The sequence below is a fragment of the Rutidosis leptorrhynchoides genome, chromosome 1 (assembly GCF_046630445.1).
Source record: "Rutidosis leptorrhynchoides isolate AG116_Rl617_1_P2 chromosome 1, CSIRO_AGI_Rlap_v1, whole genome shotgun sequence".
Lineage (NCBI taxonomy): Eukaryota > Viridiplantae > Streptophyta > Magnoliopsida > Asterales > Asteraceae > Rutidosis > Rutidosis leptorrhynchoides.
In genome coordinates, this window is record NC_092333.1 from 584,111,555 (window position 1) to 584,127,241 (window position 15,687).

At 32.7% G+C, this 15,687-nt stretch overlaps 1 protein-coding gene and 1 long non-coding RNA gene across 2 annotated transcripts; both read left to right on the plus strand.

Annotated features, from left to right (window-relative positions):
* The first annotated feature begins 1,384 nt into the window (after positions 1 to 1,384).
* Positions 1,385 to 2,212, plus strand: LOC139846268 (uncharacterized). The gene has a single exon (XM_071835949.1). The coding sequence runs from the start codon at positions 1,385 to 1,387 to the stop codon at positions 2,210 to 2,212; it is 828 nt and encodes a 275-aa protein (XP_071692050.1).
* A 10,434-nt stretch (positions 2,213 to 12,646) lies between these two features.
* Positions 12,647 to 14,212, plus strand: LOC139882890 (uncharacterized). The gene is made up of 3 exons (XR_011771821.1): positions 12,647 to 12,856; positions 13,841 to 13,940; positions 14,183 to 14,212. It is a non-coding gene; the product is annotated as an uncharacterized lncRNA (long non-coding RNA).
* Positions 14,213 to 15,687: the final 1,475 nt, after the last annotated feature.

The window sequence follows — 15,687 nt, forward strand, 5'->3', positions numbered from 1 at the left end:
ACTGTCTTATCATGTTTTAAAGCTTTATAAACCCTGTAATCTTATTTTACAATTATTGAAAAACTATGTGAAATAATAAACATGTATAGATTTAAAGATCATATTGGGTCAGGTTGACTTTTGAGATGACGTTTGTTAACTTCTGCATGTCGGTCTCGAGCATTAGGATTGTGATACACTATGACCCGACCTAGCTTGTTAGACATGTATTGACCAACATATGTTCTCTAGGTTAAGATCTACGGTTATTTTTCATTACGAGTTTCGGTCACATTTCGGTGAATGACCTTATGTGCTGCGAAGGTGAGTTTCATTTGCTCCCTTTTTAATTGCTTTTGCAATCAATATTTTTTGGCTGAGAATACATGCATTTTATTTTAAACGCAATGGATACAAGTACATACTAAATTCTACACCGAGTTTGAACTGAAAATCCCTTAGCTTTGGTAACTAGTAATTTCTGGTTATAAGAACTGGTTGGTGCGAATAGTTGTATATGGATCCATAGGGCTTGACATCCCCATCTGTTCCAGGTATAGAAACCCTAGCCTGAACTATAAAACAGACGTATGCTATTTGAGTTTAGTACACGTTGGATTGCATGTATTGTACATGTTGGTTGTATGTATGTTAAAACAAGGGTACTTATTATATAGACGTTAAAGTTTAGTTACCAAGGTGCTCAATCTTGTAGAATATTTTGATAAACATTTCTGGATGAAACAACTGAAATCTTGTGATCCACCTTTATATACAGATTATGCGCAACAATAAAACTATGAACTCATCAACCTTTGTGTTGACACTTTTAAGCATGTTTATTCTCAGGTTCCTAGAAGTCTTTCGCTGTTTGCTTATATGTGATACAAGCTATGTGCATGGAGTCATACATGCTTTATTCGAGAAAATGTTGCATTCACAAAATCATCACCATGTATCTTATTTTAACTGCATTATCAACGGATGTAGTATTGTAAACTATTAATTACAGTGATTGTCTATATGTAGAAATCATCAAACGTCAAAAACCTTGGAATTTGATATTCAATTATGGAGTGTCTTTTCAAAAGAATGCAATGTTTATAAAACGTATCATGTAGAGGTCAGTACCTCACTGTGAAATCGATGAATGATGTATTAGTCCAAAGGGATTTAGACGGATCGTCACAATTACATGGTTTTAATATTGTTCAAAAAGTAACATCCACCATACGTCAACTAGCGTATGCTGCGTCGGCCGATCTTTTTTATGAGTATTTGCATATGGGTGAACAAACCTCATATGATTGTTTAAACAAATTTTGCAAATGTATTTTTCATTTGTACGTAATCGAATATTTGAGAAAACCAACTGCACAAGATGTGCAACTTTTGACCGCTAAACATGCTCAAATATGGGTTATCGGGGATGTTAGGAAGCATCGATTGTATGCATTGGAGATGGAGAAATTGTCCGGAACGTTTGAAGGGTCATTATACACGAGGTGACCATGGTTACCCGTCAATTATGCTTAAAGCAGTAGCGTCATATGATGGATGGTTTTGGCACGCTTTTCTTGGTATTGCGGGATCATATAATGATATCAATGTACTAAATCAATCTGATTTATTTAGGGACTTATTAGCCGGCGAAGCTCCACCGTGTATATTTACGGTTAACGGGTGTACGTTTAATAAGGGTTATTATTTGGCGGATGGAATTTACCCGGAATGGTCCACACTAGTTAAGTCGTTCAGAAATTCGATTGATCCAAAACAATCAAAATTCACAAAGTATCAAGAATCGGCAAGAAAAGATATTGAACGAGCATTTGGAATACTACAAGGTCGATGGACCATTGTTCAACATCCAGAAAGACAGTATTATATCCGCAAAATTAGAAGGATTATGTTAACATGTGTGATATTAAACAATATGATAACCGAGGACAATGACCGTGCATTTTGTAGACTTGAAGAGAATTATCGTCCGATTCGACGTGCACGAGGAACATTCCAAGAAAGGGTTGAAGCGCATATGCAGGCGGACGCGAAATTAAGAGATGTGGGCATTCATCGACTACTACGAGATATGTTTGTAGAACACGTGTATAATCATCCACCTCATCATCGAATTCGACATGATCCGACAAGAAATCCAAACAATCAAGATGGGGCAGGACCTTCACACGTTAATGATGACGAAGACGAAGACGAAGGCGAAGACGAATAATTATTAAATTTTTATGTAATTTTATTTTAAACTCTATGTTTTAATTTTAATTATTTGTAATGTTTTTAATTTTTAATAAAAGTTTAGTTTTATTTAAATAGGTATTTAATTTTTTCTAAATAATTAAAAAAAGGAAGGAATGAGTGTCATGGTTGGGAGTGTTAAGTCATGGGTTTAGTCCTGGAAAGGAAGTGCTGATGTGGTGCTGATGTGGCACCCAGGACTTAAGTGCTGATGTGGCGCTCATGTGAATGGGGGCATTACATGATCTTAAGTGTGTGTGTGTGTGTGTGTGTGTGTGTGTGTTGGGGGGGATAATTCTCATTGACTTTTTGAATTTTCATCCAATTTAACGTTTCTGAGTATTTTGTTGAATTGTTAATGAGTTTTAGCCACCTTACCTATATCTTTTGAGAAGTAAAGTCTTCCATGTGTACTATATAATTTGGAAGTAAAGTATTCGTGACACATCAATCTGGCTTAGGCTATAGTTGCAGTATAGAACATCTGAAGGGTCACCTAAAAATCTTGAAAAGACTTCCTACTATCGGCCGAAAATCCACTTGTCCCTAACATCAAATAGGGACATGTGGGAAGACTTATCTTGATAGGTGAAATATTTCTCGTACAATGGGGGCACTATGACACTACTTAAGTAGATTTATCAGATTCCCAGAAGGATGATCTCCTTAAAGATTAATCAGCATTTAAGACTGATGACACTCAATCGTTACAGGTTGATTTAATAAAATAGATTTGTCACCTCATGGTATTTCAATGACATCTGGACGACGTAATGTAGTATCTTCCTAACCTGCATTACTTTCTACCGACATCAATGCGATGTTAAATACTGTGGGATGGCTTGGCTTGAACAAGAGCGGAAAACCCGCACACATTTATGCAAAAACTTTTGAGACAAATAGCAATATCGCTTAAGGGGGCGCATGGTTAAAGTCCCGTGAGACTATAATCATGGAAACAACAATAGTTTCGGTTATGCAGTAGTAACTTGTACATGTTGTTTGATCAACAACGGTTATTCGGTATACATTAGAGCCTACTAGGGATAAAGCCATACACGAGAAACACTTGGGGTCAAATCTAAGAAAGCGGGAAACCCGTATCAAGTCATGCGAGACTTTAACCACAACCTTCCGTCATTTGTACACCCTGCTCTAGAGTCACAAGAGTAGTCGACTTCGATACGTATGATGAGTGTTGTTTTAACAATCTCAACAAGTATTGTACGAGTTTCATAATATGTATTACCACTCGATAGTATTTATCACCGGTTTAATTAGATTTTTCTCATTTATATCATCGAGACCACTCAGTAATATTTACTTGTTTAAGAGAATTCTTCATATCTTTATCTACACCACATCAACATAACCCATCTTGATTAATTAGCAAATATACCACATAACATAAAATGTGTAAAGGGAGGTGATCATAACGCACATCATAACATATTCTACCCTTTATATTAATTTAGTTAATCACCCTGTTACTATTCTATCATAACATTATATGAATCGACAAACCGACAATTCTACCAAAATCAAATCATTCATCCTATAGTTCATCACTCCCATCAAAATCCTTCATTCTCAAAACCGTCATCTTTTCAAACGCAACCATCACATATATTAAAATCAAAATTATCTTTTCAAACGCAACCATCTCAAATATTAAAATCAAAATTATTCCTCTTTTACTCTACAACCACCCCTTATTGACTTATCGTTCTTGATCTAAATGATAAGAGCTCCTTCCGCTTTTAATTTACATTCAAATTCTAAAATTTTAATTTGGGTTCAGGATAAGAAACAAGAATAGCGATTTTTTTTTTTTTTTTTTTTTTTTTTTTTTTGGCAAATAGAAGTTAGTCGATGAGAATACATGATGATCATGATTGTGAAGTGGCAAATTATTGTTCTACATAAGCAAGTGTGAAGATTAAATTGTTTTTCTTGACTTTGAAAGTGGAAGTAATTGTGTCTATAAAATGCAGGAACTCATGGACGTATCCAAGGTTTGGAAACACAAGTCTCCAACATGACAAAGTATCCAAGGTTTGGCAAGCAATAGAATGGGTGACCAGGTACGTATTGTGGAAATGCAGGACTCATGGACGTTCGAGAAAAATAAATGGACCGTTCCAATGGCTTTCAAAGAAATTCAAGCAAAATCCTACCTTTGGATATCCTCGCGCTCAAAAAATCCAGACCTTAACTGGTGCTCATGGCTGTCACAACCAAGCATTTTCGACGATCATGGTTAACTTGTTACAACTCCATCAAGTGTGGATCCTGTAAACAGCTCCTCTGGCTTTATTCACTGTAATATTTTCATTTTCTTCTCACTTATTTCAGGCTCGAGATTGTTGTATGCATACACTCATTGCATACCTTTTGTTGTAATATGTTGATGTACCATTCTCCTGTTTTTAATAAATATATCTGTTTACTTTTAAAAAAAACGTGTCTATAAAATTGTAGTACTCTGATTGATGCTAAAAGTGAGTCAGATGGTAGGATATTATACGGAGTATATCATTTTTGTTATACTTAAAAATATACTTTAGACTTAAAAAATATTATATAGAGTAGACGCTAAGATAATATATTTAAAGGATGATTAAATTTAAATAAATTAATATAAAGGATAAAATTAAAAGGTGTTGATGGATAAAAATTAGTGTGTAAAGATCATCCCCTTATGTAAAAAAGTAAATCCTTAACCTTACGTATTCTTAGCATTTTTACTCTTAACGTTTTTAAACAACCTCATATATCCTCCATAGATAAATTTATGAAAACGTGCACTACAAAAATGCCGAAAATGGAATTAGTTGTGTTTCTTCCTTCTATAGTTCTCGTGGTTGGACGACATCTAGAGTTCGGTCCTTTTATTTTGCTAGTTGCCTGTTTGCTTTTTCGACTAGTAGGTCTCGCCGTTTTCATTCTGGTTAGCCGCGTGTTTATGTTTTTATCAGGTTGGGTTGGCTGTGGTGTAGCTGCCAGTCCTACCAGAGTTTATGTTGGCTCACCACCCTGTTAGGGGGTGGCTGCCAGGTACCTTGGTGGAGTGTCGATTTGTTGGCTCGATTGTCGGTTTGATATGCTAGCGACGAGATTTTGACTCGTGAAGATCTTTTTTTACGGTCGTGCCTTTCGGGTTGCACCAACCGACGATCTCCTTGTTAGAGATCTGGTTTCAGCTTCAACGGTGTGACCGTTTTTTGCACTTGGTTTCCTTTTTATTGCGGCTTTTGAAGAATTTTGTCGGTTGGTGTTCTGATTTTTAGAGAATATGTGGTTTTTGACGTTCTCTTGACGGTTCGTTGTGCCTTGTCAGAAATGGTGTTGTTCCAGCCCGATACTTCAGGTTATAGTATAGCTTTATTCTGTTTGGTTTTGTTAGGGTGCGTTTGTTGCCTCATAATTGAATGATTCAACGCTGAATGTTGAACCATTCATAATTCAACATGTTTGTTTATGATTACTGAATGATATATGGTACTGAATGGTTCAGAATTTAGTATTGAACCATTAAGAGTTTAAACACTCCATGAACCATTCAACACCTAATTTTTCTATAATATCATTCTCAAATCATATCCAGAATGTTTAATCAACAGCTATATTGTATTTTTTTATTCATGTAACACGTTAATAAAGTAATTTTATTCGATTCTTATCGTCTATTTTTAATTATATCTATATATCTAAAAGAGAGAGGCCAAGTGAATAGGAACGTTTAGAAGCTTCACAAATTTACCTCAAACTTTTTTATTTTTTATAATTCAACCACACCTTTTATAATAGTTAATTTCATACGGAGCAGTTTTTATAAACTTACCACAAACTTTTTACATTTTATAATTTAACCATAAAACTTCTCTTTCATTATAAATCGCCCACACAATTTTTACTATATAATAGTAACTATTTATTATTACTATTATTATTATTATTATTATTATTATTATTATTATTATTATTATTATATATCTAAAAGAGAGAGGCCAAGTGAATAGGAACGTTTAGAAGCTTCACAAATTTACCTCAAACTTTTTTATTTTTTATAATTCAACCACACCTTTTATAATAGTTAATTTCATACGGAGCAGTTTTTATAAACTTACCACAAACTTTTTACATTTTATAATTTAACCATAAAACTTCTCTTTCATTATAAATCGCCCACACAATTTTTACTATATAATAGTAACTATTTATTATTACTATTATTATTATTATTATTATTATTATTATTATTATTATTATTATTATTATTATTATTATTATTATTATTATTATTATTATTATTATTATTATTACTATTATTATTATTATTATTATATTATTATTATTATTATTATTATTATTATTATTATTAAATCAAACACATAATTTTTCACTTTATTATTGTTTAACTTTTTTTCTTATTATAAATTAACTACATAACTCATTTTTTATTAATTGTTTTATTGTTATATATATATATATATATATACACACACACACACACACACACACACACATATATATATATATATATATATATATTATATAAATAGTTTTTTCTATTTTATTAAATAGTTTGTACCAATCGTTGATGTACATCTCACTTTATTGATTAAGCATTTGGATCTTTTCTCTCGACAAGACAAAAAGTAAAACAAAAAATGATGAATAATTACTTTCACGATTATTACAAATAAATCACATAACTATTTTTGGTCCTTCATCGACAAAACGAAAAATAAAAAAAATGATAAATAATTACTTTCTCAATAATTAGCTATGTAATTAATGTTAATCAAGGGTGAAGAATCGGCGCAAAGTCAGGTCGCCCAACTAGTTATTATCATACAACTTATTTCAATCAGGATAAACTCTATTCATAGATTTTGAACTATTTAGCACTAAATCATTCAGTTTTATCAAACGACTCTTAGCCTATTTATACATTCATCTACTCTGCCGGTGGTATTGAGTTAGATAGCTTGTTTGTTCACACGTTGTTTGTGTATGTTGACTAGCCTAGTATCTAGTTCGTATTGTATATGTTTTGTATGGATTAATATTTGTATATGTTTATTTATACATATTATACTAGGTTTTGAGCCTGTGCGTTGCACGGCTGTTCAAAAAATATTTTAAATAAGTTATATATAGATTTTATAATTATTCAGGGGTTTTAGTACTGAAAGATTATATATTAGTAACAAACATTATTATTTTCTAAAAGCATATTATATAATATTTTAGAACTTGAAAAATAAGATATGTTGACTACATCGATATGAAATTCCATAGAGTAGATTAGTTGGATTAATTTCATCTTTATATCGATTTTTCGCTCGAAGAGTTCATCTTTTAAAGAATCAAAATAGCCAAATTGAATTTGGAATCAAAGATAAAGTAATTGGATCCAGAAACATTGATTTCGTTACAACCGTTAGAGATAAAAAGGAAATTAAGTTTGACTTTTTCAAGTTGAGTAATACTGAGTATTATTTATTTAATTAATGTATTTTATAACATAAATATTCAGCTTTATCTTTCATGATTGAAATTAATTTTAGTTTAAGTTAAACAAAAAAAATTCCAAGATAGGAGTTGTTGGGCCATGAGTTCCTTGCAAAAATTTCAGGTTCGAATTTCGTTCAGGACGAATATTTAGTGGTGACTATGGATGGATTGGAAACAACCAATGAGTAATCATGTTGGACTGCATACATCAGAGCATGGGGTCGGATTACTCGTCTTCCTGAATAGCCCGAACAAGTAAAATGTTCTAACTTTTACCTAAAAAAAAACTAATTCAAATATAATTATTACTCACTTCATAATTAAATACACTTGTTTATTTTCATAATCAAATTCAACGTTTTCTAAATCTCTTTTAAAACCCCTCATTCACTATGCCTGGCAAATGGGTCAGGTTGGGTCAGTTTGTGTAACGGGTCAAAACGGTTTTGGTTGAAATGGGTCATAGGTCAAACGGGTCTATTTTTTAACCGGGTCATAATGGGTCAGGTCGGGTCGGTTTGGGTAACGAGTTGAAACGGGTCACAGGTCAATTGGGTCAAATGGGTTACATCGCTTTTTTTACATATATAACATTATTTTAGTTATTATTATTTATTATATATACATATAAGAAATATTAATATACATAATAAATGATATAACCATGAATGGTTTCATAAATTTTTGACGGATGAAACTTTTTATGCTCGACCCATTTGACCCGTTCGCAAAAATCATTAGACCTATTTCTATTTATTGATCTTTGAGCATTGATACCCATTAGACTCGTTCATTCATTTTTTGTATAAGACTCAATAGGTTGGAGAGAAATCCACTTGAATCTTTTTTAAGTTTCGATTTACATTGTTGCGCCTAATTTTTCTCAAGACCCAATTGATCTGAAAGCTTGACCTATTTGACTTGAATTTGAGTGTTTGGGTCTCAATTGCCAGGTATACAATTTTATACGGAGTATATAAATTATATTATTATTATTATTATTATTATTATTATTATTATTATTATTATTATTATTAATAATTATTACTCACTTCATAATTAAATACACTTGTTTATTTTTTATATTTATACGGAGTATATAAATTATATTATTATTATTATTATTATTATTATAATACGGATTATTAGATAGATAGATAGGATATAGAAATTATTATTATTTAATTAATGTTAAATTTTCAGGCACATACTCGCCGACTAAAAAACTACGGAGTATAATTTTATATAAACATCCATTAATTTAATTTAATTAATAATATTAGAATTATTGAGGTATTGACACATGGATTTTACACTTGGCATAATTTACTATAATTAAGCTACTAAAGACATGTAAGCTAATTACAACTCTCTTTTATATATAGATATAGATAGATAGATATAGATATAGATATAGATATTTTTTTAAATAGAATCTTCTTGGCATCGGCATTTCTACTTTGGAATTTAATCGTCTTGCTGCTTCCATTGGTTGCAAACCGGCTTCCTTTCCATTCTTATATCTCGAAATCCCGATCGGTGCTAACATGCGTCTTATTTCTAATTGGAAGCCTATCATTTACAAAGTGGAAAAACGTCTCTCAAAATGGAAAAGGAACCTCTTATCGTACGGCGGTCGTTTAACTTTAATAAAGTCGGTTTTGGGAAGTCTTGGTACTTATTACCTCTCCTTATTCAAAGCCCCTAAAGGTGTTCTTAATTTATTGGAATCCTTACGTGCTAACTTCCTTTGGGGTGGGACTAAAGAAGATAGAAAAATTCATTGGATCAAGTGAGACGATATAACTAAATCGAAAGAAAAAGGTGGTCTTGGCGTTGTTTCGCTTGAGTCCTTAAACAAAGCTCTTCTTTACAAATGGAGGTGGAGGTACGTTAATTGTTCCGGGTGGCTGTGGACCTCAGTGTTGGAAGCTATACATGGTATTCAGTATGATGGGGTTTCTCCGGCTATAAAACGTGGCTGTACAGGTACATGGGCTTCTATTAATAAAGAGATTATTTCCATTCATGCTCATCATCAGACTGTTGTCAACTTGCTGTCTAAAAAAGTGGGCAACGGAAAGGATACATTTTTTTGGCTTGACAAATGGATCGATGGGGTTCCTTTAAAAGATAGCTTTCCCCGATTATTCGCTTTAGAAGTGGATAAAAGGTGCAAGATTTTTGAACGTCGTTCGAATGGTGAGTGGAATTGGTCCTGGAGGCGTGCTGTTAGATCAGGAGTGGAGCTTCAGCAGTTGCAAACGATGACTGCTGCCATTAATCTTTTTAAATTCTCGGATGTTAGCGATCTTTGGTACTACAATCATCTTTCTAATGGCGTTTTCTCTGTTTCTGGTTTTCAGAAATTGCTAGATGTTACTAACACGGGTTGTTGGCCAACTCATTGGTGCAAAGTGGTTCCCCCTAATATCAACTTTTTTATTTGGCGTGCTCGGTTGAATAGGCTTCCCGACAAATGCAGCTTAATCGAGAAATGTGTGTCTATGCAGGATGTGCTATGTGCTGCTTGTAGTTCTCATGGAGAGGACTTACCTCATGTGTTCTTTGATTGTGATATAGCAACGCAGGTTTGGGGGTTTATCGCCTCATGGTCCGATCTTGTTCTCCCTATTTGGAACTCGGTAAACGATGGCAATGGATCATGACTTCATCTAAACTCCCTACGAAGGTGATCGCTTTGGAAGTCATCTGCTACTCTACTCTTTGGGCCCTTTGGCGATATAGAAACGGATGCATCTTTGATCCGTCTAGTTTTAAAAAATGTCATATTTTAGATTTCATTGTTTCTTCCTCTTTTGATTGGCTTTCCTCCCGTTATAAGAAGGCTAATCTTAATTGGAACAATTGGTTAACAAACCCCTTAATGGCCTTGTAATTTCTAGCTTCTTGCTAGCCTTTTTTTTATATATTTTATCAGCTGTTTAAAAAAAAAAGATATAGATATAGATAGAAGATAGATAGATTGTTTTTTTTGCTGTTTATTTATATTATATGTTTCCTGAAAAGAAAATCTGCATGTATTTATTACAGTAATTACTTCGTACTAATTTCAATTCTATTATTACTCGTATTTTTTATTTATTTTATTATTATTTTTAGTACTCCGTATATTTCTAACTCTCATGAGGACAGCGACCCATCATCTATCAACCTCTTCTATAAAACCCAAGTTTCCCCTTCCGTAATTTCTGCTTCCATCTTTTGGTCTTTTTCCCTCATTTTTCATCTTTAATTTAATAAATAAATTTTTTATAATATACTTAAACTATAATTTTAATTATATAAAATTACTTATATTAGATGTACTATTTACTTTATTTCCTTTTACTCAACATTTTTCTATTATCTTTTTGCTATTTTAGTTCATCAAGGTCTATGAATCTTCGTAACCAAAGCTTGATATTACAGATTCAATGAAGGTAGAACTCATCAAACCCACCAATTATCTCGTGATTTACTTGGTATAATTTGTTATGGATGATGGATTGCAGAATTTAATTGTTTTTATTTTACTTTTGTAGTAGAAATGAATTACGGAGTATAATTTTTATTATTCTTTAGGGTTAGGGTTTGTTCAAAGTAAGTTACCCATATACAGTACTTGGTTTAGGACCACTTATTTTTTACTGTTTTTTATATTTTGCATAAGAATTGTTAACTATTTTGCATAAGAATTGTTAACTATTTATCCAATCGCATATTTTGAAGCATTATTAATTATTCCTTTATTTACTGAATCAAGTTGAATTTAATCCTTAATACCCTATAAAAATTTCCAACCCACAAATTAAAAAACTTGTGCTTGGGGTATCTAATTTGTTTTGTAACATTTGCTTTAACTCAATACTAGAAAGTTGTATTTTGGGATTTTTTTTTTTTTTTTTTTTTTTTTTTTTTTTATTTCCAGAATTCATACTGATCCGTCCCCAAATTATATTCTTGATTTAATTATTGTTTATATATTGATTTTCTAGCTAGGTGCCTTGCTATACGTAGGCATTTTTTTAAATACATTTAGTTCCATGTATACTCAATGGTTACATGAAAACTTTGATGTCAATTATTGGTGCACTGTAGTAACTATTGTGCAATACAGACATCTGAAATTCAGCTTTATAGCTGCACATTGTAACTAGCTTAGTTTGAGATAAAAGATTTGTACATATGAAATGGGTTTATTAGTAGCCTAGTTTGAATACAATATTTTTTGTCCTGAAAAGCGGTTAATGATATTATATGTGGGTGTTTGGTTATGCTAGAAAAAATGGCTCAAAGGGAGGTTCCTTCGGTCCACTCATAGGTGGGTAGAGGGTACGAATTTGCTTCCGACTCATTCATTCAAACACTGTAGAAATGACGTTTGGGTTGACCTACTGTGAATGTGTGAATGATGCGGGAGACAAATTTAATCCTTTCCTTTTCTTTGCTTGGACTGAAGGGAGCTCCCTTTACCATCTTTATATAAATCATAATTAGTGCTTACGTTAATGGGTTTACACTTAACAGAATGAAATTGGGTTTAGTAATTAAGGATTAGTGTTTTGTGTATGCAATGCCTTAAAACTACGTTCTGTAACTCTTAATAGTGTAAAAGTGTTCACTCCTTATATATTTTGGTATCTTTACATGTGATATACATTCATTAATCAAGAAGTTGTGCGTTCAAGTTTCACTCACGCAAAAGTGCGTGCAATTTATGTTGGTTAGACTCTGTTATTATTTACCTAAAAATTTTTATATAACCGCTGAAGTTTATTGATTTTTTTTTTTGGCTTAAAAAATTATTCAGTACCGGGTCATTCTGGATTGTGATTTGAGGAATGTTATCTGTATGCCTGCTGTCTTTCTTTTTGCTTGTATTTGGTTTCAGCTTCACGCCATTTGTCTTAAAGCTCCAAAATGGGAGATCGATGTGCGGTGCAAAGCATTCTCATCTTTCTGATTGTCATATCCCTCAGCATTTGGATTATAGATCAACTTACTTGGATTCTTCGATCAGTTAATGCTTTAACGAGGTGTATCATGTCGTCATCCTTGTTGCTTTCGTTGGCTATTGGTTATTACACTTTTAAAGGTAGAACCCCTTGACTTCCTCTTGGTTGAAGAAGTTTGTTGTGTTATAAATTGATAAACGGGTAAACGGATGCGGTTTATCTATTAATTCTAGTTACCGTTCTAGATGTCAATTATTATAAGTATGTACATTGTTTTTTTAAAAAGCTAGGGTGGTAATACATCCACCACAATTGTGCATTAACATTTTGTACAGTACAATGTGTTAATGTATATTCATATTCTGGATGTATCGAAAATGATACTCATCATATCAATGCTTTTTTTAAAAAAACATGTAGGGTATAGTATCCAATTCAATCATTATAAATGTGAACAAGTTAACAAAATGATTGTGTATTTTGCAAAGTAGTGAACAAAAAAGTGAATACAGAAATTACATGTTTGTTGCAGCTACTAAGTGTATTTGATCCGTTTTCCTCATAAAATAGTATCTAATCATAATTTTGGTCTTTCATATCAGTGTGATTTTGTAGGTCCGAATTATCATTTGTTTACACATTATTTTTCAACAAATGAAAATGTAAGGACACCTTTTGTTACATTTTGTTATTCTTTTTCTAACATGATTTGAAGGTAATAAATATGCTGTAATATACTCCGTCCGTCCCATATTAAGTATCACCTGACAAAAAACACAGTTTAAAATAATGTCGCAAAAGTACTGTAATTTCTGTTTACTTTCCGTATGTTCTAGAAATTATAAATTCTTTAAATTATCATTTGAAACAAATGTACGGTATTTTTGTATACGAGTCATGCTTGTTGTTTCAGTTTGAACAAAATGGAGAAACCAATCCACACCGGTTGAACATTAGACATGTATTCGATAGATTCAAAATGGCAACACTATTGCTCTTGCCTTCTGGGACAAAAATTGTTCGATGTTTTTAATTATTAAAGTGTAGCTATTTAGGGTTAACTAAGCTATAGTTAATAAGGCTAATTGGTTAAAATATGGTACTTGTTTACTTCTTGGTTGTAGGAGTTGTTTTTTTTAATTGGATTGTTCAAATCAAGAAGCAGCCTTAAGCCACACCCATGTTGGAACTTGAAGCTTATTTAAATACTTTGGAGATTTCTTGGTATGTACATACTTTCTTTAAAGCTTAATATATTGATAGTGATATATCTTGATAAATTCATTTATGTCATGTATTAGAAACTTGTACTATACTTACATGTTTAATATGATTATCACTGAATTTATCAAAAATATCATGTAATAATATTACATGGGGATTCACAACACAATTTGCTTTTTAGTTGGTTATGGAGCAATCTGGAGGCATCGCTGTCTAAGCATGTTCTATTCATCTATTGGCAGTTGTTCAGGGGTGCTTCCCAAGGGTGACTATACGTAAAGCCTATTCTATGGCAGTTGTTCGGTGGAACATCTTTGACACGTGGAACCGATATGATCGGGTGGTGAGAACTCCGTTGGTGGTCCTCCGTCAATCTTGCTGTTAAAAAAATCAACTCTCTATATGGGTACTTCCTTTGTCTCCCAATTTAATAAATTTAATAATCTTCGTATTAAAAACACTATTTTTTCTTTACCTTGCTATTTTGTTCTTTATTTATGATTTATCTTTTTTATTTTAGATGCATATAGTAAGGTACTAACTACTAAGGTATCAGAATTATCTTATACTCCGTATCTATTTATGGAAGTGTAACGGTAATATGAAACGTCTTATTTATGGAAGTGTAACATTAATATGAAACGTCTTAAAAAGGGTCATCTTATTACTTTAGAATTCCTTGTCCAAGACATAGAAATGGGTTGTGATTACGTTAAACTTTTCAATAAATATAGGGTTTGTTTGACAAAAATGTCTTCTAGCTGGTAGCTTTTAATTTAATTTGTAGCTGGTTTTTTTTTTTAAAACATATTTTGGTGTTTGGTAGAGTAAGGGTAAAATGACAATAAGCTACAAGTTAAAAGCTAAACGTTAGTTCTAATAACCTTTAGTTTTTTTCTCTGTCTAAAAGCTTTAAGAATTTTTAACTAAACGGAAGTTTTTATTAAATATGAGTTTTTTCATAAAAGTTAAAAACTCATAAAAACTTCAAGCCAAACACATGCATAAAGATAATCTGGTAAAAAAAGATATTCATCAAAGAAATAAAGAGTGGTAAGTTTCTCTGACTTGAAAACTGAGCTCACTCCCTTTTTCTTTTTTGCTTTTCACCGATTGTCCTCTCCGGCTACTTTTTCATTTCAACTTTTCTTCAAGCTACGAACTTGTTCTTCTTTAGTTGTAAGTTTTTTAATTTATTCACTAATATCCATCATCAACACCTTCTGTGAACCCCTCTAACAACCTCTGTTCTCTCTCTTTGCTTTCTCTCACTGAGACCCTAGCTTCATCCTTATTTTCCGGCGCCGCTCTAGTTCCGGCAACCCTTCGTTTGTTTTCCACTCCTAGTTTGTAGCCTCCTGGTGCGATGCCGGAGGTCCGGCGATTTCTTTTTTCGTCGGTTTACTGCTTTTCTCTTCGTTTTCTCTTCGATCCATGTATTTGCTCCTCCGTTCGGGTCCCCCAAGTTTTCCAGTGAATTTTCTTCTGTCTCATTCGTGTCACAGGCGGCGAGTGCTTTGCACTCTGTGTAGCGGTGGATGGTAGGAGTGGGTTTCCGGTTGGATTGGGTGGTTTATCTAGTGTGGTGGTGCATCCGGTTTTGTATGTTCCCGACGAGCTTTTCCGGCGTGGGCTATGGCTGATTTCAGGCGGCGAACGCCTTGTGCGTTCCGGGGTCCTCCGTTGTCTTCGCTGGTACTCTTTTTGATAAGGTTCTCTGGGTTTTTGCTGCTGCTTGTATATGGTG